Source organism: Urocitellus parryii, chromosome 15, assembly GCF_045843805.1.
Source record: "Urocitellus parryii isolate mUroPar1 chromosome 15, mUroPar1.hap1, whole genome shotgun sequence".
Classification (NCBI taxonomy): Eukaryota; Metazoa; Chordata; class Mammalia; order Rodentia; family Sciuridae; genus Urocitellus; species Urocitellus parryii.
Window position 1 is genome coordinate 33,884,312 of NC_135545.1, and position 23,065 is coordinate 33,907,376.

General features: G+C 56.5%; 1 protein-coding gene across 2 annotated transcripts; it reads left to right on the forward strand.

Annotated features, from left to right (window-relative positions):
* Window positions 1-3,611: 3,611 nt before the first annotated feature.
* Katnb1 (katanin regulatory subunit B1) lies at window positions 3,612-22,838 on the forward strand. Of its 2 annotated transcripts, none has more exons than XM_026395678.2 (19): window positions 3,612-3,715; window positions 4,743-5,044; window positions 12,205-12,322; window positions 17,023-17,123; window positions 17,443-17,484; window positions 17,978-18,061; window positions 18,247-18,362; window positions 18,743-18,814; window positions 18,972-19,122; window positions 19,213-19,403; window positions 19,501-19,631; window positions 20,034-20,084; window positions 20,783-20,850; window positions 20,984-21,103; window positions 21,204-21,353; window positions 21,610-21,686; window positions 21,757-21,831; window positions 22,019-22,135; window positions 22,429-22,838. In XM_026395678.2, exons 2-19 carry the CDS (start codon window positions 4,781-4,783, stop codon window positions 22,559-22,561), a joined length of 2,061 nt encoding a protein of 686 aa, XP_026251463.1. In that variant the 5' UTR covers window positions 3,612-3,715; window positions 4,743-4,780; the 3' UTR covers window positions 22,562-22,838. The 2 variants fall into 2 exon arrangements, with proteins under 2 accessions (XP_026251463.1, XP_077649193.1); XM_077793067.1 differs by lacking the exon at window positions 3,612-3,715 and adding an exon at window positions 9,168-9,298 and having other exon boundaries at window positions 4,905-5,044.
* Window positions 22,839-23,065: the final 227 nt, after the last annotated feature.

The following is a 23,065-nucleotide window of genomic DNA, read 5'->3' on the forward strand; positions in this document are numbered from 1 at the left end:
ATCCTCGCGGGGCCCTGCAAGGGCCAGGGGAGGGACACCTAGATGGCGTGAGCCCCGTGCTCCCTGAGCAGGCTCATGCCTGTCTACTCAGGGCCTGGCCTCACGACTGCGGCCGCCCCCTCCTCATAGTTTCTGTGAATAAACACTTTGAATTTGCCTTTGAACTCCAGGCTTCAGCCCTGTCCCTTTTCCTTTCCTTTGGGTTAGTCAGCTTCTCGCTGCTGTGACAAAATACCTGAAGAAACGACTCAGAGGAGGGAACATTTATTTTGGCCCGTGGTTTCAGTCCAGGGTGGGCAGGCTCCATAAATCGTGGGCCTCAGGGAGGGAGCCCAGCTGCTCACCCCACAGCAGCCAGGAAGTGGAGAGAGGGGTGACAAGGACAGGACATATGACACAAGGGCTCTCCTCTCGTGGCCCACTCCCTCCAACTAGGTCCCACCCCCTCCAGGTCCTACCACCTTTTGATCATCTGCTCAGCCATGAATCCCTCAGTGGATTGATCCACTGTGAGGTCAGAGCCCTCATGACCAACCAGTCCCCAAGGCCCACCTCTGAACCCTGCTGCATCAGGGACCAAGCCTTAAAAACAAAAGCCTTTGGGGGACAATCCAAATCCAAACCATAAAACCTTTCCCTACGGCCTGGGACTGCTCCTTGGCTGCCTTGCTCTTCTGCTTCCTGCCCTCTGTTGGAATATCAGGGGTCCCACAGCCACCTGCACACAGCTGGTTAGATCTCAACACGGTGAGGGTGGACCTGCTTACAAAGTGCGAATGGCAAGACCAAGGCCCATGCCCAAGAACCAAGAGTCCGGGGATTCGACATTAGAGTGCAAAGGATTCCGGTTCCTCCTCTCACCATTTACCGGGCTGTGAAACGGGACGCCACTGTTGCTTTAAATAAGACCTACAGAGCAGAGAGGGCTGGGAGTGGCACATAGCAAGCACTCACTAGGACAGCTTAAAAAATGGCCAACACACACACACACACGAAAATGTTTTAAAACTCATTAGTCAACAGGAAAGTGAAACGCCACTACACACCCACCAGCATGGGCTGAGTGTTGGTGGCATGAGAAGCACTGGACAGACTCTCATATAAACACCTTTCCTAGTGAAGTGTCAATCAGTCCGATCACTTTTGGAAAACCATCTGGCGTTACCTACTAAAGCTAAACTCTGGCCCAACAATCCCACCGGTAGCATCCACTCAACGGGGCTGCGGTATTTTGGATCGATAGGACCTAAAGGCCATGCGCTACGCCTTGGTCCGCAGGGTGGCGCTCTTGGGAGGTGATGGAAGCCTTAAGGGGCGGGGCCTAGTGGGAGGTGGGATCTCCACCAGGGGATTCTCAGTCTGCAAAACCTCACTGACCTTATAACACGTGCTTTGGGGTATGTGTACTGTAAAAAAAAATGTCTTTAAATGCATGGCATGAATCTGTCAAGTTTTTAGAACTAACTTCCAGTTCACAAGAAACTCAGGGGAGGAGGGACAATGTAAGTGGCAGTTGAAAGAAAAAACAACAAATCCAATACATGGGGTCCCTTATAAGGAAAGGGCTTAATTTCAAGAGATTAATGTCATTAAAACAAATTAAAGATTGGGGGATGAAAACAGAATGAATTTAAAAAGAGCCAAGTGTGATGAATCTTGATTGGTTCCTGGTGAGATTTTTTTTTTTTCAGTGCTGTAAACAGTTCTCCTGCTAGATGGGGGCTCTAGGAAAGAGCTACACCCCCAGCCTGGTTCCTACAGAAAAGAAAAAAGTTTTTAAATATACTTGAGGGATAACTGAGGGCATCAAGTATGGACTGGCTGTCAGAGAATTAATTTTCTTAGGGGTGGTGATAACAACGGTTATGTTAGAATAACAGCCCGATTTTAAAGACCTACATGTTTGCTCAGTATTCTAAGTGTCAGGATTGAAATGTCACAATATTTACAATTTCCAACGGGTCCAGGAAAAAATACACAAAGCAAATATGGCAAGATGTTAACAAGCGTCGCAATGTACATGATGAGTATCATGTGCTATATTTTCAAGTTTTCTCTAAGAAAAATGATTTTTCAAAGTTACTATTAAGTTTTGCCGGGCACAGTGGTACATGCTGGTAATCCCAGCGGCTGGGGAAGCTGAGGCAGGAGGATCCTGAGTTCAAAGTCAGCCTCAGCAATTTAGGGAGGCTCTAAGCAACTCAGGGAGACCCCATCTCTAAATAAAATATTTAAAAAGGGCTGGGATGTGGTTCCGTGGTTCAATCCCCGGTACCAAAAAAAAAAAAAAAAAGATATATTTTTTGGGGTATTAAAAAGCGGGAAGTGGTGCACACCTGCAATCCCAGCGATCCCAGAGGCTTGAAGCAGGAGGATCATAATTTCTAGATCAGCCTCAGCAATTTACATAGACCCTCAGCAACTTAGCGAAACCCTGTCTCAAAAAATAAAAGGGGCTGGGTGCAATGTCCGGTACAAAGTAAAGTAGGGGAGTGCAGGCGGTAACTTTCATTCGCAGTTATTCTCCTAATCCAGCCCTCTCTTAAAAATCCCCAAACTCCCCTCCGGATCAGCTTCCCAAAAGTACCACGTGACGGTGGGTGGACTCTCAGCTTCCTGCGCTGGCAGAGGGGGTCCTGTACTGAGGGGATCTCCCAGGCTTTGACTTTAAGAACAAGGATTCGCGTCCTGGGGCCATTCTTTTTGGATGCGTGGTCTTTTATAAGCACCTTAACCTGGGCCTCAGTTTCCGCTTCTGTAAACGGGTAATTCCTACCCCTTGGGGTTGTGGCCAAGCTGTCCCGACCGGAGGTGCAGCGTGGAGGATAAACCAGGCGGTTCTAGGGTCTTCAGGCACTCGGTAGTTAAGGCCTTTCCCTGAGGGCATCCCGCATGGACAACACGCTGCTGCTACTGCTGCTACTGCTGCTGTTGTCCACTCATCCAACCGGCCCGGGGCTCAGGTTGAGGGGCCCGCACTCCCGGGCTCCGCGCCTGACTCGGACCGGGAATCTAGCTCTGTTTCGCTCCAAGTTTCCCGCGGGGAACTCAAGGCGCCGTTTGGATCAAAGACGCAAAGTCTTCAGATCACTGCGGCACTGCCCGCAGGGAAATGCATGGAGGAGAACTACTGGCAAAATGCTAAGTCCTCCGCTGGCTTCGCCCGGTTCCAAGATGGAAGGGTCCGCGGCTTCAGGCTGCTCTCCAAGTTCCCTTCCCATTGGCTACCGCGGGATTGGTTTTTCCAATAATGTGGATGCTGATTGGTCTATCCAGGACGGTTGCTAAAGGGATTGGAGCGACCGCCATTGGAGGCGACTCGCAAAGTTTTCAAACGCAACCTAGGTTGGAGGAAGAAGAGGAAAGGGAAAACGTGAAGCGAAGGCGGGTCAAAGAAAATGGCAGCCCGCGTTGGTATAGTAGAGACCAAAAGGCGTCTCTTGAACCCTCCCTCCTCGTGATTAGTCCGATTCAGGAAAAGGGGGCGGGTACTTAAGAAAAGCGGCAGAAGCGCCTGCTTCCATTGGGCAAACTTGGTAGAAGGCGGAGCGTCCGCGGCGGATGATTGGTGTGGGAGGCGGGGTGGGCGGGGTTCTGGGCCGGAGGTTTTGTTGTGAGGGTCGGTTGTCAAGCAGCGGCCAATCAGGGTAGGGGATGGAGGCAAGTGGGGGTCGCGCCTGGAGCAAAGCCTCGGCCTCCGGAGCAGCTGCTGCAGGTAAAGTGGGCAAGGGAGCGCGGAGGCAAGGGCAAGATGGGCCCTAGGCTGGGCCGAGCCCGGCAGGGCCGGTCGAGCTGCTGGCAGAGGGCTCAGGGCGGGGGATCCTGCAGCCGGTGCCCCGCCAGCCGAGAGGGGTGGGAGGATCAGGCGAACCCGATGGACCAGCCCCAACCTTGGGACGAACGGGGCCAGCTGGGAGGCCGGAGGGGGAAAGCTAGGGAGGCCGGAAGCAGTGTTGGGGGTCTGAAGGAGGATGGGTAATGAGTAGGGGCACATGAAGCCTAAGAGCGAATGAATGGGCGGCGCTGGTGGCAGCGGAGCAAGGGAAGTAAAGTGGATCTGGTGAGGTGGGGACCAAATTAGGGAGTTCAGGAGGTAAGATGTGCTCGAATGGGAGACCCAGGAGGCAGGAGAAAGGGAACACAAGGGAGAGGGTTCATGGGAAAGAGGCGAAGCCGCTGTGGGAGGCTTTAGAGTTGAGGAGTCATACCTCTGACGCTCTGATGGAGGCCTACTTTCCAGCTCTGCCCTTGGGGATTTCAGTGGTCAGAAGAGGTTCCCTTACCAGGAGCTGGGGGATTGGACCCTCAATCTCCTTTTTGGGATTATTCCTAGAGAGGACCTTGTCAATGGCAGCCTCTGGGGTGCCTCTCCTGGGCCCCTAAGCTTAGCCTCTGACTCCACCCTCCATCCTATACGTCAGGTGAAAACAGTCATTCCCAGAAATTTAGACACGTGGTCTTCCCCGCCTCACTGCAGCTGCTGCACTTCAGGCAGCCAGCAGTCCTGTGGCAGAGCTGCTGCCCATTATCACAGCTTCTGGGAGGGCCTTTCTCCCTGTGCTCTAAGTGGCCTTGCCTGAGGTGCCCCTTCTGCAAATCCTCAACAACAATTTGCAGTGCAGCTCCTGGTTCTGGTTTGCTTTGGTGCGGGTCAGTTTTTATCAAGTGGCCTTGGTGATCCAGGGGGCTGCAGCTCTTCCCAAATGTTTCCTAACACACCCTTACCTCGGTTTGTATTCCAGCCCACTGTTGAGCTGAGATGGCCCATGCCTGATATTCCATGATCTGGGATCCTGACAGATGTGCAGAAGCTGCTGCTATTGCTGCTGTGGATGAGTTAAAGACGCCAGGTCGTCCAGGGCCAGGAGAGGAGACATTCCCTCTGCCTGGATGTGTGTCAACTCTCTGCCACCTTGATTGGCGGATCTGGGGGGGATCCACCCCCACCCCAGAAGAAGGCACAGTCCATTTTGTGGGTGGGGCTTTAAGTGCGAGCCCTGAAGGATGGCCACCCCTGTGGTCACGAAGACAGCCTGGAAGTTGCGTGAGTAGTTTTCATTTTTCTGTATCATTTTGTTTATTCTGTTAGCTGCTCTTTGCTGGGCAGCCTGAACCTGCGGCTGTGTCTCTTCTTGGAACAGGCAGAGACTCCCAGGCCTTGTAAGGTAGACAAAGATGTAAATTGTGGCTGTGGCACTCCTTTGCTGAGTGGTGACAATGTACAGGTGACTTAACCTAAGGCTTACTTTTCTTGTCTGTACGATGATCACACCACATTCGATAGTTGCTGTGAGCTTGAAGTGAGATTTCGAACTTAGGATTGCCAGCTAGGCCAACAGGCAGAATGGGACTTCCTTGGTCTAATGAAAGCATCCTGGGATATGGGTGGGGAAGGGTGGTGGGAGTAAGAGTGAGCAGAGGGATGCTGATGGGGCTCTGGAATGTAACCGAACATGAGCACCCCACCCCCACCATTACTTTACACGAGTAGTTCTAAACTCTTTGATCTAAGACCCCTTTTATACTTTTAAAAATTATTGAGGACCCCAAAGTGCTTTTCTTGTCAATATTCACCATGTTAGAAGTTAATAGAGACAGTTTGAAATGCAAGAGTGTATAATCAGACATGGACAGAGTGATGATGTCATCATGTCATGTGTCTCCTGGAAAACTCCACTGCATGCTTGTGAGCAAACGAAAGTACAAAACACAAATACCATCTTAGTGTAGCTAGGAAGATAGTTTTGTCCTTTTGTACCCTCTAGAAGGATTTTGAGGATCCCAAGGATCCCTAGAGCACATCTGGAGAACTGCTGTACACCTTGGCCCTTCTCTGGGTCCTACCTCAGCTGTAACTTGTTGGCATAGATTTGATGTGTTCCACCTGCTCATCTTCTGCCCACTGTCCCTGGCTGCTCTCAGGAGCTGGGGTAAGGCTACACCACTTTTTAGCCACGAGGTGCTGGGCAAAGCTGTTTGCTGGATCCCACTTTCCTCACTTATAAAGTGAGACACTCGGGGCATGTGCAAAATGTTCTCCAAAGCTCTGTGGAGAACTTTTATGGAGAACAAAGTTCTGGGAGAACCCTTTTATGGTTCCCCAAAGCATGGGGAAACTTTGGACAGAGCCATTTCATATTTATTGGGATTGTGTATCTATCCCTTCAACAGCTATTCTCTGCTGAGCCTAGAGCCAGGCAGTGGGGACCCAGTGGGGGGACAGAATGGACAGGGTTACTGTACACTTGGAGCTCAGCCTCGGGAGAGCAACAGGCAGGAGTGGATAACCACATCCATCCATTTCCGACCTTATCTAATTCCAAGATAGTACATGTGCATTGAGTCACTGAGTGACAAGGGCACTGGGGCAGGGGGTGCTGTAGGCTGCTTGAGCTGCAAACGCAAAGACCCCAAAGCAGGAAGGTTGGTGTATTAAAAGGACCTAAAGGACACTATGGGCTGAGGCTCAGCAGTAGGGAGAACATGGTGCCAGAGGAAGCCATTGAGTCCTGCAGGGGCCCGTGTCCATAGGACCTCAGCCCTTTGACACAGCTTTCTCTGAATGGCAAGGTCAAGCCATCAGAGTATTGGAGCAGGAGGCAGTGTGCCCAGGCATGTTGGGCATCTGCAGACAATTTCATGTGCACAGTGCTTTCCATGGTATAAATTGTCTGAAAAACTCAGGATCGTGTGACTTTAGGGTCAGGAGGTGCTTGGCCAGATGGACCTGTTGAAGCCCAGTTTTGCTTCGTCTACCTAGGATGCAGGTCCTTGGCATATCTGGCCAGAAAACAAAGTGTTCTGTTTTTTACCCAGGAAAAGTGATGTGGGATTGTGCTGCAGGGCAGAGCAGTTTGCTGTCACCCAGTCTGCTGTTAGACACTGAGAACTGTGATGTGTCTGCATTAAAATTGGGCACTCAGGTGTGGGCTGTGGCTGGTTGATGGCCTTCAAGCCAAGACAAAGGGGGAGTCTCAGCCCACATCCTGTGCCCCCTGCTCGTTCCTGGGGCATGCCTCCTGCCATCCCCCTAGGCTGTGCTCAGTGCCTGGCCACACTGCTAGAGAAGAGGTGTTTCTTACCCAGAGTCTGCAGCTCTTCCATCCCTGTGCCCTATGCTGGGACTGGGACTGCACTGGAGCATTGAGGCAGGAACCCTGGCTCTCACTCCCCACAGCCTCCCCGTGCGAGGCCTAGAATGGACTGGGCTGGGTGAGGGCTGACCAGAAATGCTTCTGTTATGAACTGATGGCCATCTCCAGGGACCGCATTCCTGAGATCCAGCAAGAACTTTCAGCGGTAAGGATCAGAGTCAGGGCACACTAAAGGAGGCCTCAAGTTGGTCCAGGGAGAGGGCAAAGTAGATAGGGAATCGCTTCAGAGGAGGGGACAGGGCTCAAAGCTTGTGGGCAAAGTGCTCAGGGAAAAGATGGGTTCCCTTATTGCTGGGCTGGGCAGAAGCTTTGGAATAGATCTCTGTCCCTGGTGCTCAGAACAGGAGGCTCTGTGGTTGGTGTGAGGGCTGAGTAGGGCCAACTCCCTGGAATCCTCATGGTGGGTTTCTAGTACCCCAGCTGATGTCTGGGCCTGCAGGGAGCTCCGGCCCTGGGGAGGTGTCATCTGTGAGGTCAAGCCTGTGGCCTGGGCCCCTGGCATCTTGGACAGCCCTTCTGAGTCAGGCCGCCTGGCTTTCCCAGGCCCACTTTCTCAGCCTGCTTGTGCTCTGCCGCCTACACCAGAGCCACCCAGCCAGGCTGGAGTCGGAGCTGGGGCAGAGGAAGGGCCCTCTGCAGACCAGCTGCGACAGACCTTATCCTCCTGTCACCCAAACCAACCCTCAGGGCCTTGGCATGTTGGAGATTTCCCTCGCCTGTGTGGGGAGGCCTGCCTTTGCTCCTCTTTGTTCCCAGGAGGAACTCGGCCCAGCGACTGGCTCAGAGGCCTGGGCTGCCACCTGGCTCCCTTCAGAGCACAGATGAGCCCACCCCCCCCTCCCTGCCCCCGACGATTAGGTCTGGGGCCCCACAACCCAGGCCAGGGGCCCTGCTGGCTGCCCACAGGCCTTATCTCCTACTGTGTCTGGTCAGCCTCACCCCTCCCAGCCCACTCTGGTGCCTCTTGCGCCCTCCCCACAGAGCCCTCCCCAACCTGCCTGGCCCCCGTAGCCGCTCCCGCTCCAGGGGCAGCTGGCCCTTAGCCGCCCCCCCCCCCCAGCAGCTCCCTCCTCAGCATCTCAGGGAGCAAACCCGCAGCAACCCCCGGGGCAGGCACTATGGTCATCCTGTTTATTACACAAGGATCAGCCCTCAGAGGACAAGTGACTTGTCTAAAGCCACACAGTAGCAACCAGCAGAGCTCAGCCAGCACCTGAGGATGGAATCTGAGCGCAGCCCTATGTGGGCTCACCTGGGGACAGCCCACCTAGAGTGGACTTGCGTTGTTTTGAGAGTGTGTCCTGGGGTGGGTCTGCGTGTGAGTGGCACCTAGTGGCACCTATATTTTTTTTTTTTTTATTTCGATGGTGATTTTTTTTGTTCTTTTCCTGTTATGAAAAAAGTATCATGAGCATATTGCTTAAGACAAAGTTAACTGAAAATAGCAAGTTAATCTTAAAACTTGAGTTTATTTGTCCCTTGGTATCCGTGTAGGCTTGGTTCCAGGTCCTCTATGTGCAAATACCAAAATCTGAATGATGCTGAAGTCCCCTGTATAAGATGGCATGTTATTTGCATAGAGCCCATGATCTTCCTCCCATTTGCTTTAAATCATCTCTCAATTATTTATAATGCCTGATAGGTAAGTGCTATGTCAGTGGTCGTTACACTCTATTGTTTAGAGCATAGTGACAAGAAAAGAGTGTCTGTCTGTGTCCAGTGCACACATTCATTTGCTAATATTTTAAAAAATGAGGTCTGATTGTGTAGTTAGCTGTATTATCAGTTGATGTGCAAAAAAGAAAAAAAAGAAAAAGAACAAATCATGCATAGGACAGGAATGACTGGCATTGAGAGTCCTTTCAGTCCCAGGCCATACCCAGTCCTGTCGCTGGCCCTACAGCTCGTGGGAGTTGTCTAGGTTTCCGATCCAGAGCTGGTGGCCAAGCAGGCCCCCACCACATGGCCCCAACTAGGACCCTGACTGCCTTCTCCCTTTTCTTTCCTGTGTAGAGGAGATTGTCGCCCACGCCAGCAATGTGTCCTCGCTGGTGCTGGGCAAAGCCTCCGGGAGGCTGCTGGCCACAGGCGGGGATGACTGCCGCGTCAACCTGTGGTCCATCAACAAGCCCAACTGCATCATGGTGAGGCTCGGTGGGTCGGGGCGTGCACCTGGAGGGGACTTGTGAAGGGCAAGGTTGGGGGCTGGGCAGCAGGTGGCTCTCCAGGCACTGTTAAGCCCAAGGCATACCTGTCTTCTGGGGCCCAACCTAGGCCAGATGGGGCCAGCAGTGCTGCCCCCCACTGTCTGCTCAGTGAGGCCCAGGGCAACCTAGGCTGGCTGGGACAGTGGCCAGCCCTCAAGAGTTGGGAAGCCACCTGGCTGAGGGGCAGAATTCCAGAGTGTTCAAAGTCTAAATAAGCCCTGGGCCTGTGGTTGAGCCAAAATGCTCATAGTACACCAGCCCAGCCGGCCTGCTCACCGGTCAGTGATGGATTCCCAACCTCAGTCCTCAAAAAGGATTCGCAGGAACCCAGTTGAAGCTGCTTAGGGAGCTAGTTCTTTAATAGCAGTTTCCCTAGTTACTCAACCATATTCAGTGCAGGAAAGCATGAAGGAGGGAAAAACAAAAATTAATTACAGGCAATTCCATTTTCCAAAGACCACCATGGTTGATATTTTGGTCTGTGCCTTTCTAGATTCAGAGACGCACATATATGGGCATGTATGTGTGTGCATACGTGCAAATACATGTACGTGTATATACATGTAAATGTATAAAACTCTGTCTCCAGAATACCATCTTATTTTCTCTTGCATAACCTGGTTTTTAAGAATAACAATGTTATAAGGATTTTCCTATGTCAACAAATATTCTTTTACAACATGATTTTTAATGGCTTCCTGGTATTCCATTATAGGGATGAGCTGTAATTAGCTTAGCCACACCCTGTTATCATCATGAGGCTGTTGCCAATTTTTGTCTCTGCTAAACCACACTGTGGTGAACATCCTCTTCTACCCAAACCTTTGAGCACGTCTGTGATCATTGCATTTAATCTGAGGGTGTGCACTTTTTAAAAAGCTTTCAAAACATATTTCCAAATTGCCCTCCAGAAATCAATTTACATCCTCACCGGTAGCATACGAATCTGCACTTTCCCCCCACATCCTTGCCAACACAGGGAATTACCATTCTTATGACTCTTGCCCAAATAAACATAAAGATAAAACGGAGGGAATTGATATTTATTTGTAGAAACTTAATTACTTAGGCATTTTTATGACATCCAGGGGAAGAACTATGATGTACTCGAACTACAACCAGTGTACTGGGGTTCAATAAGAATGGAATTGAAATTTTGGGGTTTTCTTTTCCCTGAATTGCCAAAGTAATATATACATGAGTTGGAAATAATCAAAAATGGGACAGGAAGTGACCCATGCACTTGTCCCCCAGAGCAGGTGGTTAAATCAGTGAGGCCCAGGACAACCTAGGCTGGTTAGGACAGTAGCCAGCCTTCAAGAATAGGGGAGCCACCTGGCTGAAGGCCAGACTCCTTTTGGGCACCAGGGCAGCCTTCAGGTTTCCAGCTGGCCTCATCTGGGTCACTGTTTTGTCACTCACCCTCGACCAAGCGCCCAGATCTTTCAGTGTCCCAACCTGCTGCATTCTGAGTGTCCTGTGACGTGGACACATGTGCTCCCTCTGCAGGAGGTCCACTGTTGTGAACTTTGGTTTAGGTTTGAGCATGTGATGTGCTCATATGGCCCAACATCCAAAAGATGGAGTGTGAACGGTGAAGTCTTCCTTCCTTCCTTCCTCCCTTGTCCCCTTCCCTGGAGGCAACCCTGGCTCCAAATACTTTCTGTGGCCTTCTAGAATTATTCTGTGCATCAGTGAGCAAATATGTATATCTGTTCCCCGCTCCTGCTTTTTTACACAAATGATATCGTACTGTGTACACCGTTGTCCATCTTTTTCACCTGAAGGGGTCATGGCGATCAGTCTGTCGTGTTTGAACGGCTGCCTTACTCATCTCCATGACTGACTAGTCTTTCGTTGCGCAGGTGATCATGGAGACCATAGTTAGCTAACCGCTTTCCTAGGATGGGCATTTGTGTTGTCTCCAGTCTCTCGTTAGAGAGATCCACGGCTGGGCTGGGGTGTGGTGCGGAGGCAGAGCCCTTGCCTGGCCTGTGCAAGGTCCTGTGTTCAGTCCACAGCACTGAGTTCCCTGGGTTGGCATTGTTTTGTATGGGCTTGGGCAAAGAGAGGGTGAGCACTTTCCCGAGGTGCAGTTGCTGGTTGGAGGGGACCGTGCATTTCTAATATGGGTGGGTTTTGCCCGTTTGTGCCCCAGACTCGGGCTGGACTGGTCGAGTCCACAAGCTACTCGTAACCACTGGGCCTCTGGGTAGTTACGCTGAGGAGCAGTCCTCTCCCCCCCTCAGCAGGGCTGTTGTCCTAGCAAACACTGACAGAGTTGCCACTGTGCTGTGTGGGGACCAGCAGGTGGGGAAGCACAAACACATGGACTGAGGTTCCAGTCTTCTGTCCAGAAAGCTGGACATGCCGGCACCTCCTACCCTGAGTGTCCAGCCTGGCCCTGCTCCCCTCTGATGGTTTGAGTAGGCGAGAGTCACTCCCAGCCCCCCTGGGTTCCATGGTGGGGTCTCCCACTGGGGCGGGTAGCCCTTGGGAGTCTGGTACCCACAGGGACCTGTGCCTGGGAGGGGGAGATGAGAGCAGTGGACTCACCACTAAAGGCAGGCGTCTCGTTATCATGGTCACCTGCTACCCTGCGAGGGTCTCAGGGCTATTTCTATTGGTGACACCCATGTCTGGGAAGGGGCTGGAGGGTGACTGGGGTTTGTGCGGGGGCAAGTGGCCATACGGAGGGGGTCTGCAGGAGGGCCCGGGTGTGGCCCCGGCAGCCTCCCTACACCAGCCACCTCTTGCCAAAGCCTTTCCCAGGGACCCTGAGTTTGGGGCAAAGTCTGGGGGTGTCCCCACAACGCATTAAAGTTGCCACTCTCTCTCCACAGAGCCTGACAGGCCACACGTCCCCAGTGGAGAGTGTCCGCCTCAACACCCCCGAGGAGCTCATCGTGGCTGGCTCCCAGTCGGGCTCCATCCGTGTGTGGGACCTGGAAGCTGCCAAAAGTAGGCCTCAAACTTAACTTCCCTGCGCGCAGTTTGTGCTCAGCTTCCGGCTCGGAGGCAGACGCACGCTTCCCTCCTGGGGCACTGACCAGATGGCGTGGTGCCCACCCAGCCCCCTTAGCCTGGAGCAACGTGCACTGCTGCCCCTGAGCAGCTGGCACTGGGAGGTGCCCATGGACTGTCTGGATGGGTAGCTGTGTGGATAGGCAGGTGCGCGTGGGGGTGGACTCAGAGCCTGGAGTGATCAGGGCCCGCACAGGACTCCTGGGTGGTGGGAGGCTGTTCAGCGCACATCTCCGTGGGGCAGCCCCCACTCAGCCCCATGGGGACGTGGGCCTGGAGCAGCCAGGTCTGATTGCTTCTGTTTTTTGAGTTTATTTTTCATCTGGATAAAAGTAATATGTAGTTTAAAAAGCCAAAACAAATGTGTCATAAGCTGGGCATAGTGGCACATGCCTATACTCCTTGTGACTCTAGAGGCCGAGTCAGGAGGATTGCAAGTTTGAGGCCAGCCTCAGCAACTTAGCAAGACCCTGACTTAAAATTTTAAAAAAGGAGGATATGGCTCAGTGATAGAGCACCCCTGGGTTTGCTCCCCAGTACCACAGAGAAAAAGAAAATACACATAAAATATTGTCCTCCTACTGTGGAAGATGAAGATGTCTCTCACATCTGACCCCTGACCCTCTCACATTCCCCCACCACCCGCAGTGTCACTGTTTAAACAGGGCCATGTTGTAAGGGCCTGGGGAATGGTACTCACAACCGATTTATTCCCCTGGAATTGAACATTGTTCTTTTTTCATCTGTATGTTTTCTTCATTCCAAATTCTGTCCCAGTAAAGTAAAGCTCCTCCTGTTTGCCTCATGCCCATCCCATAATCCAGCTGTCCCTTCTCAGAGCTCTGTTCTCAGGTCCTAGTGACACGGGAACACTGGACCTGCAGCCCTTCTGTCACCTGGGCTTCCTTGTCTTTGTCTGCTACCCTGGGTCCCAAGACATATTTGCCCTCAGGATTGTGAGGGTCCAGCTCCCCTGGCTCTGGGGTTCCAGTGCTGTCCCTCTGCAGGATCCTTCATGTGGGACCTTTCCCCTCCCACTGTCCCCTGCCCTGAGCTTATAGGATCTGTGCCCCAGCTTTGTGAGGTTTCACAGTAAGGAACACAGATGTGGGTTGGTTTTCATCTCTGAGAGGGGTCCCCTGGTCCTTTCTGTCTGGAGGTGCACGCCCTCGGTTCTGGGCCTCCAGGAGTCTCGCCTCCCCTCAGCAGGGCTGTCCCAGGCCTGCAGCTGCTGGGGTGCAGCAAAGTGACGCAGCTGCCAGCCCCACGGACAAGTCAGGAGGGTCTGGGAATCCGTGTGGAGCCCACGCGCTCTTCACTGTTGATAGCTAAGTCACCCTACTGTGTGGCATGCCGCACGGCTAGCACCGTGAGACAAATAGAGCCCATTTGCTACCTCTGCTCGGCTGCTTTGGCTGGGACCTTTGGGCGTGCCAGGCAGGAGGCCACCATTGCAGCTCAGGAGGGTGGGGACTGTGCCAAGGCTGCCTTTTCCAGAGAGGCCCTCGTGCCTGGCTGAGCCTTGGGGCTTCTTCCGGGCCTCTCTTTTACACATGCTCAGCATCTGCAGGACAGCAGCCATTGGCCACATGTGCCCAGCAGCGAGGTCCCCTGTGCTTGAGAACAGTGCTCTGTTTGTGTCAGTAGTCCTCGGGAAAGATGGCGCCCTGGGCCTCCACAGTGATGGTCCATTGAAGAGCAACATGGTCCTAAGAACCCTCTGATGCTAGATGGCTGCCCACGGTGTGTCTCAGCTTAGGGTCCCCTCCTGGCCACACCATATGGCATGTGGGCCTTGCTGGACTTGAGCAGGCTGAGAGAGCTCATCTAGGATGCGGGCTCTACCTGAGAAGGCAGCCAGCTGGGTCAGAAGCCGGCATCCCGGGCAGCCTCTGCCTAGACCCGAATCCCAGAGGGCGCCAGCAGCCGCACACAGGCCACTGAAGAGCAGGGGCCAGACTTCCTCGGCTCTGCTCTTCCTCTCATCAGAGAAACGTGAGCAATTCCACGAAGTGACCAAGGACTGGAAGCTGAGGGTTCCTGCTGCATGAGGAGCCATGGGCACATGGCTGTCCCCCACCCCAGGACCTGATTTGGTAGTGGGGTGGACCCCAAGTCTGGCTGTATTGAGCTTCCAGGTGATTATGATGCGGAGCCAGGTTGACAGGGTCCCCTGACTTTACAGATAGGCAAACTGGGGTTCAGGGAGGGGACTGAGCTTGGTAAAATCCCCGTGGCTACAGGTGGCAGGACCTGGGACTTGAACCCTGGTGGCAGGACACCTGGCCCAGTGCTCCCTGCTCTGCCAGCTGCTGCCTCGAGTTGGGGATTCTCAGAAGCTTTCCCCAGACTCTAGAGTTCCCGGATCCTGCAGCTGAAGCTGGCAGAGACGAGCAAGGGCAGAAGTCATGCCAGAAGAATGTGGTCCTGCCAGCCTTCCACTGGCAGCCAGGGGCACCGGCGGGTCAGCGCGGGTCCCCCAGGAGGCTGTGTGTGCCTCATGAAGCTGGCCCACGCAGGGCGGGACAGGACCTCTGAGTCTTTGCTGTGGGAGGCGAAGTGAGTCGCTGGTGGGCTGGAGGCTGGCAGGCCAAGGCCTCGTTAGCCTGCAAGGCAGTGGGAGCCCACGCAGCACAAGATGCGAAGAGCCAGGAGGGGCACAGCTCGGGGCACAGCGCGGTGGGCTGGGTACTCCCTGGAGACCTGCCAGCTGCCTGTCACACTCCCCAGGTGGGAAGGAAGCGTAGTCCCAGCTCCTGTGCCTGTCACGGCCTGCTGCAGAGGACACTTAGGCCAGATGGAGCAGTGGACTCTGTGCCCAAGGTGGTGAGGACAGCAGCTCCCTCTCTTCCTGCTCTCAGCCATGCCTGCCCTCTGCTAGCAGCTGTGGCAAAGTTCACGGTGAAGGTCGCTGCTCAAGAGGCAGCACCTACTCTTGACTCCCAGCCCTATGCCTGCCATCCGGCCTCAGGCAGGCCGCTGCACCCTCACGCCTCCTGGCTTGGCCACAAAGACCCAGTGCCTGGACAGGGCCACATCCGCCTGCTGAGCACCAGAGTGCTCAGTAGATGAACAAGAGAGGTGCCCAGATGGCACAGCCCTGGGTAGTGCCTTGTCACTATGCCAGAGGAGAGGAGCAGGACACATGCTCCAGGACCTCAGGAGGAGAGGTCTCTCCCACTTCCCTGCAGCTGTACCGTCAGCTAGTGTCCTTTGGCACCACCTCGGGCAGGTCGCTTGCCCGTGGGCTTCACTGCTAGCTGGGGTACAGACAGAAGGGGATGAAAGCAAGGAAGAAACCAGAGGAGGAATAATTACGACTGGCATTTACTGAGCTCTTGGCACGAGTCAGGTCCAAGCTGAGCATTTGCAATGAGTTTCTTACTCAGTTCTTACCAACTCAATGCAAGGCTCCGGGGGTGAGTGTGTGCCTAGGTCACAGAGCAGACGAGCCATGCCAGGAAGAGTCTGTTTGGTCTGATTCCCCCGCTCACAGCCTGACGTAAGTGGACGGAGAAGATCAACAGTTCGAGTTCTCCCAGCGCTTGGGTCTCATGGCTCCTGTCCCTAACGTATTCTACCCGAAGTCCTGAACACTTCCCACAACAGAGAACTCACTGCTTCACTAGGCACCCGGTTTCACTCTGGCCCAAGCCTCAGATGGCTGGACTCCCGTACCCCACGGCCCCAGTACTCTTGGGCTGATCAGTTTTCTCTAGACTGTGGAAGTATAAGTCTCAAAAAGTAAGACATGACAGCTTTGCGTGGTACCAGAGAAGACCCTGAGACAGTAACGTGGTTTGAAGCCAGCAGGCCCTGGCCGGGCCGTGGAGCTGCCTGCCAAACCTTAAAGGATGGGGGCGTGGCTCCTGGGCAGCAGAGGTGCTCAGTGCTGTCCTTAGCTGTGGCCGCTCTTTGTTCTCTCAGCCCCTTCATTTGACCTCATGGCTACTCTCAGGATCCCATGGATTGCTGGGTGTGGTGGCCCACGCCTGTAATCCCAGAAGCTCCAGAGGCTGAGGCAGGAGGATCGTGAGTTCAAAGCCAGCCTCAGGAGTGGCAACGCACTAAGCCACTCAGTGAGACCCTGTCTCAAAATACAAAATAGGGCTGGGATGTGGCTCAGTGGCTGAGCGCCGGGTTCAAACCCCAGTACCCTCTGCCAAAAAAAAAAATTCCTGTGGATAAGCATTACCCCAGAGGGCCAGTGAGAGCCCGAGACGAGTCCTCCCCTCCACCCACCAGTGCCCCTCCTCCACGCACTGACACCTCTTCAGATACCACCCCCAAGAAGCCTTCCTGGGTTTCCATCTTCAAGCCACTTCCCTGCAGCTGCACCGCCAGCTAGTGTCCCCTTGGCACTGCCATGGGCAAGTCACTCGCCCAGTGGGCTTCACAGCCAGGAGCCTGGGCTGAGCGCAGGTCTGGCTCTGCTGCCTCGAGATTCTCTCGTGGGCACGCTGGGACAAGCTGGGTGCTGAGCACTGTGGCAGGTTTGCTGGGGAGTTGAGCAGTGACAGAGGTGGCTGCCATCTCTCGAGACAAGGGTGGCGGGGCTGCGGCTTTCTGTGGTTGGTTCTGAGAAGCACGCTGCTGACCCGGCCTTGCGCCTGGCCTCTGCTCTCTCTCGGTGTTAGTTCTGCGCACACTCATGGGACACAAAGCCAACATCTGCAGCCTGGATTTCCACCCTTACGGCGAGTTCGTCGCCTCGGGTTCCCAGGACACGAATATCAAGGTGAGACGCTGCTCCGCCCTGGGTCCCACACTGGCTGGCTGTGGCTGAGCTGCCTGAGGGGTGGGCTTCCACCTTGTTCTGGGGATGTCCTCCCTCCTGAGCAGCACCCTCACCTCCTGGGAAAGGGACGGGCAGGTGCTTTCCTGACTCGTGGGCTCAGAGTGCCCAGCCTGAGTGAGCCTCTGTCTGCATTAGTGGCTGTCACTACCTGGAGGTGCAGAGTCCCCTCTGCTCAGGGCTGTATGCTGCCCTCTGGCTCAGGCTCTGGGACCAGTCCTGACCTCTCCTGACACTGCCCCTCGGCCCTTCTCCCCCACAGCTCTGGGACATCAGGAGGAAAGGCTGTGTCTTCCGGTACAGGGTAAGGCCCGTGTCCTCTGGTACCATGGCGTGGGGAGTGTGGTGTGGCCCCAGATCCTGGGGTCTGGGGAATTGCCAGCTGTGGGTGGGAACGTGGAGTGTGGGTCTCGGATGCAGGTGAGCCACGGGTGGCTCTCCCCTGATGTGAGCGGAGTGCCAGGCTGCTCTGTGTTGTGCCACCGCAGGCAGGTGGCATGGCATTAGCTGAAGGGGCTCCTGGCCATATGAGCCCGGCAGCCCTGTGTTCGACCAGCAGTTATTTTGGAGGGTTTTCAGAGCCTTTAAGGGCATTTAATCTCTGAAAGAGTCCACGATCTTGACATCCTGGCATCCTGCTGGCTGTGAGTCCATGGTGACATGTGGAGTCATCTGACTGTGGCTCGCTGTCCCTCTGTGCCTGTTCCCCGGGAGAGCCCTGTGGGGGCAGGGCTGGAGGGGTGGGCGAGGGGCCTGTGGGTCCAGGCCTTCCCGCGAGCCTCGTGCTGTCTCTGCAGGGGCACAGCCAGGCCGTGCGCTGTCTGCGGTTCAGCCCTGATGGGAAGTGGTTGGCATCGGCCGCGGACGACCACACAGTGAAGGTAGCTCCCAGTCTGGGCCCAGGGGCGGGAGCCTGGGTCTGCTGGTCACACTCAGGCTGACCTGCCACCCTCCCGGTAGTGTCCCATGCCCTGAGCCTGGGCAGAGTCAGCAGTGGCTGGATTAGAGGGAGAGCAGGCAGCCAGGTGTCCGTCCTGCCCCTGACCCCCACCCTCCCTGTCCCCAGCTCTGGGATCTGACTGCCGGCAAGATGATGTCTGAATTCCCTGGTCACACGGGACCTGTCAACGTGGTAGAGTTTCACCCCAATGAGTACCTCCTGGCCTCCGGCAGCTCTGACAGGTGAGCAGGGCCAGCTGGCCGCCATCCCTCCCGCCTCTGTCCTGGGTGTCATGTTCTGGTGACTGTGTAGAAGAGTGGGCTTCGTCTGAGCCAGGCCCTTGTCTCCCTCAGCCTTGGTTCCTGGGCCCTGGTGTCCTGGGCTCCCTCAGGTCGGGGAGGCCTGTGACTGGGGACCAGCCCGGCAGGCAGGGCCACACAGCCCAGCTGGGTCGTGCTTACCCTCCTGCTGCCGTGCAGGGCCAGCCCCTGCCCAAGACAGGGCTTCCTGTGGCCCTGGGGACAGAGGTCTCTAGAGAAAGCCACTGGGCAGGCCCGAGGCGTGTGGCGGGTAGGCGGCCGGGTGGGGGAACTGGTTTCCGACAGAGCGGCTGCCTTTGCAGGACGATCCGTTTTTGGGATCTGGAGAAGTTCCAGGTGGTGAGCTGTATTGAAGGGGAGCCTGGCCCCGTCAGGTATGCAGGGGCAGAGCGCTGGGCCCAGGCCCTGGCCAGGGGATGCGGTGGGCCCAGTGCCCTGTCTCCACTTGGCCTCTTCCCTGGGCTCTCCCGGTGTCTCAGAGTGGGGTACAGGGAGTGCCCTGGGACCCACGGCCAACTCTTCCTGGCCCAGGAGCGTCCTCTTCAACCCCGATGGCTGCTGCCTGTACAGTGGCTGTCAGGACTCGCTGCGTGTCTACGGCTGGGAGCCCGAGCGCTGCTTTGACGTGGTCCTGGTGAACTGGGGCAAGGTAGCCGACCTGGCCATCTGCAATGACCAGCTGGTAAGAGAGCCGAGGCACCCATGTCCACCCTTCTGCTAAGCCACTGCCCCCTCAACCCCAGCCTCCTCACTCCCTCCCCTGCTTCCCCAGATAGGCGTGGCCTTCTCTCAGAGCAACGTCTCCTCCTACGTGGTGGACCTCACGCGAGTCACCAGGACGGGCACTGTGGCCCAGGACCCTGTGCAGGACAGCCAGCCCCTGGCGCAGCAGTCGCCCAACCCCAGTGTCCCTCTCCGGCGCATCTATGAACGGCCCAGCACGACCTGCAGCAAACCTCAGAGGTGGGCGCCTGGGGTGTGGGCCCGGGTCATCTGGGGGCTGGTGGGGGCAGCCCGACTCACCTGGGCCTGGTGCCCTGGGCTGTGCCCTGCACCCCAGGGTGAAACGCAACTCGGAGAGTGAGCGTCGCAGCCCCAGCAGTGAGGACGACCGGGACGAGCGGGAGTCCCGGGCGGAGATCCAGAACGCCGAGGACTACACCGAGATCTTCCAGCCCAAGAACAGCATCAGTGAGGCCCCTGTCCTGCTGAGGGGAGGCCCTGGTCCTTCCCAGGGACATCCTGGCTGGGCTTGAGCCCTTTGTCCTCGTCCCTGGCCCCTTCCTGCACCCAGCCTCTCTGCCTTGTTCTCCAGGCCCTGTGGGCTGGGCTTCCATGGGACTGAGGGCAGGAGCCTGGGCACTCCCCAGCAGAGGCCCAGCAGCCACTCGGTGCCCCAGCCCTGCCCTGGGCAAAGGGAGGGCCCACAGGAGAAGTGGGCGGGGGCTCCCGGGGTCAGGAGCAGTGTCATCTTTGCCTGGGGACAGCTTCATCTCAGCATTCTGACTAGCCCCTGGGCCCTAGGCTGGCATGGCCAGGAGGGCTCACAGACAGGACCCTGGTGTCCTCAGTCAGCCCACTTTGCTTCGGCAGGTCGGACACCACCCCGAAGAAGTGAGCCCTTCCCAGCACCCCCAGAGGATGGTGAGTTGGGGCAGAGCTGGCCTCTAGGGGCCTGGCTCTCCCAGGCCTCCCTTCCATGGCATGACCTCAGCCTCCCCCACGGGCTCCTGTCCTTCCCTCCTCAACAGTCCTGCTGTTTGCAAGGGCACGGCCCTGGTGACAGTGGGGGTGAGGCAAGCAGGTGCTCCCTTGAGGCCTGTGCCTAACGGTGGAGAAACAGTGGACAGACAGCTGCAGGGGGCCTGCCTGGGGACACGTGCTGTGAAGGAAGTGGGGTCACCAGGGCCACTGGAGATGGGCTGAGGGGACGGCTCTGAGGAGGTCTGAGGATGGTGAGAGGAGGGAGAAGCCTGGGGAAGGAAGGCACTGAGGAGGCCTGGGGGCCTGGAGCTGAGCAGCCAGCCCAGCAGGAAGCCAGCCCTGCTGGGAGTTAAGATGAAGATGGAAAGGGGCAGGGGGGCCCTCTCCCCCTCCAGTTCCTGTTCACAGCCCAGGTCCCCTCCCTACCCGCACTCGCTGCATTCCTAGTGAAGAAAAGGCTGTGAATCCCCTGGTCCCTTCCACAAAGAGACTGGAGGACAGGAGGAGAGGGGCCCAGCCCCCGGACACAGGTCTCCCTGTGCCACCCCCTGGGCACAGAGCCACCTAGAGTCCCACCCGGGCCTGCCTCTCCCCCAGTCTCTCCTGGTCTGATCCAGTGCGTCTTCCTCTTGCCCCAGACACGACCACGGCCAAGGAGGCAGCGAAGCCCAGCGCAGCCATGGACGTGCAGTTCCCAGCACCAAATGTACGTCCCAGCTGAAGGGCTGTGGCCAGGGCTGGGAGGGCTGGAGTCCTGAGCCAGGATCCGGGTCGCCCATGTTAGGAGGCAGAGAGGGGAGGCCCGGGGTGGCCACCTACTAATCCTTTGCTCCCTTTAGCCTGAAGCCCTTCCCCAGCCCCTGGTCACCACTTCCACGCCTGCACCCAAGGGTGATCCCGCCATCATCCCTGCCACGCGGAACGAGCCCATTGGGCTAAAGGCCTCTGACTTCCTGCCTGTGAGTGGGGTCCAGCTGTGGGGTGGGTGGAGGCCCATGGGCCAGGGCAGAGCCCTGCCACCTGTTCCCGTGTCAGCGTCTGGGTGCCTGTCCCACATAGGCCGTGAAGGTCCCCCAGCAGGCGGAGCTGGTGGACGAGGATGCCATGTCCCAGATCCGAAAAGGCCACGACACCATGTGTGTGGTGCTCACCAGCCGCCACAAGAACCTGGATACCGTGCGGGCCGTGTGGACCACGGGCGATGTCAAGGCAGGTGCCCTCCTCTGCCCGGGGCTGTTGTGCCCCACTGCTGCCTGGCCGACACTACACCAGGCCGGGGCTGGGGCGGGCAGCCCTGTCTCACCCGACCCGCTCCTCCCGTGTGACGCACGCTGCCATTCCTGGAGCATCCGTTTCTGCTGGGCCTTGCCCTCCTCCTTTTAGGCGCGTGGTCTTGGTAAAACCCCAGCCCCATCTTCACACCTCCCCACATGTCCCACCCGCTCATGGAGCTCTGTTTGCACAGACGTCCGTAGACTCTGCGGTGGCCATCAGTGACCTGTCGGTAGTGGTGGACCTCCTGAACATCCTCAACCAGAAAGCGTAAGTGTCTGGGAGGGGAAGGGACGGGTGGCGGGGCCGGCCTGATGGTGCCCGCCTGGCCTTTCCCCAGCTCCCTCTGGAAGCTGGACCTGTGTACCACGGTGCTGCCGCAAATCGAGAAGCTTCTGCAGAGCAAGTACGAGAGGTAGGGAGTTGGGCCTGCATGGGGGTTGGCGGGGCTCCTCCAGGGACCCTGCCCCTCTGCAGCAGTGGCCAGAGCAAGTGGCCTGTGTCTGCCCCCCCACGCCCCGCCCCACACTGTCCTGTTGTACCTCACTACCTTTCTGGTTGCCCTGGTGTCTGTCCTTGACTCCACCTGTCTGTCCCTGAAGCTACGTCCAGACAGGCTGTACCTCCCTGAAGCTCATCCTGCAGAGGTTTCTGCCGCTGATCACTGACATCCTGGCAGCTCCGCCCTCCGTGGGTGTGGACATCACTCGTGAGGAGAGGTGAGGGCCAGTGTGTGCCTGGCAGGGGTGCCCCAGCAGGCTAAGGGACACAGGGCCCATATGTTAATGGCCCTGATACAGCAGCTCATGGGGAAGCACACAGGGTTGGGGGTGGTGGCACAGGGCCTGGCCAGAGCCTGGGTTCTTCCCTGAGCCCTGGCATGGCCTAGGGTTCTGTGCTCAGGGCCACAGCCTTCCCTTGGGAGGAGGGCTGTTAGGACAGCTGGGTCCCGATGCTAGGCGGGGCCATGGTGGCCGGCTGGCTGCCTCAGGTGCCAACCCTCTGCCCACAGACTACACAAGTGCCGGCTCTGCTACAAGCAGCTCAAGAGCATCAGTGGCCTCGTCAAGAGCAAGTCGGGCCTGAGCGGCCGCCACGGCAGTGCCTTCCGCGAGCTGCATCTGCTCATGGCCAGTCTGGACTGAAGAGCCAGTGGGTGGGGCACCAGGCAGCCCTTGGGCTTGTCCTTGGCACCCCCTTCTGTTCTGTGTGCCCTCTGGCCACGAGCTCTGCCGGCCCCTGCCGCTGCAGCTATCCTGGAGATGGGCTGGCCCACCGGCCACCTCCACAGCCCGGATTCTGCCACAACTTCCTCTCCAGCTGCCCAGCTTTGCCCAACTATTGCTTCTTGGGGCAGCAAACTGAGCCCTGGGGCTGCTGCTGTAATTTATAAGGCGAATTTTATTAAATTTGTAACTATTCCCTGGTTTCCTTGTGAGAGGCATCCTCTGGCCTCATGGGCTCCCCAGGCCCACGATTGCCTGTGCTGTCCTCTCTAAGCCAGCAGGGGGCAGCAGGGTAACAGAAAAGGTCAGTTCAGACTGGAGAAGAGGGTAGCCCCTCCCGCGGCTAGGAGAACAGGTGGGGCTGGGGCTTGGGCTGGGCCACACTCCCAGCTGTCCTTTGAGCCCCTTCAGGGCCCTAGAGGC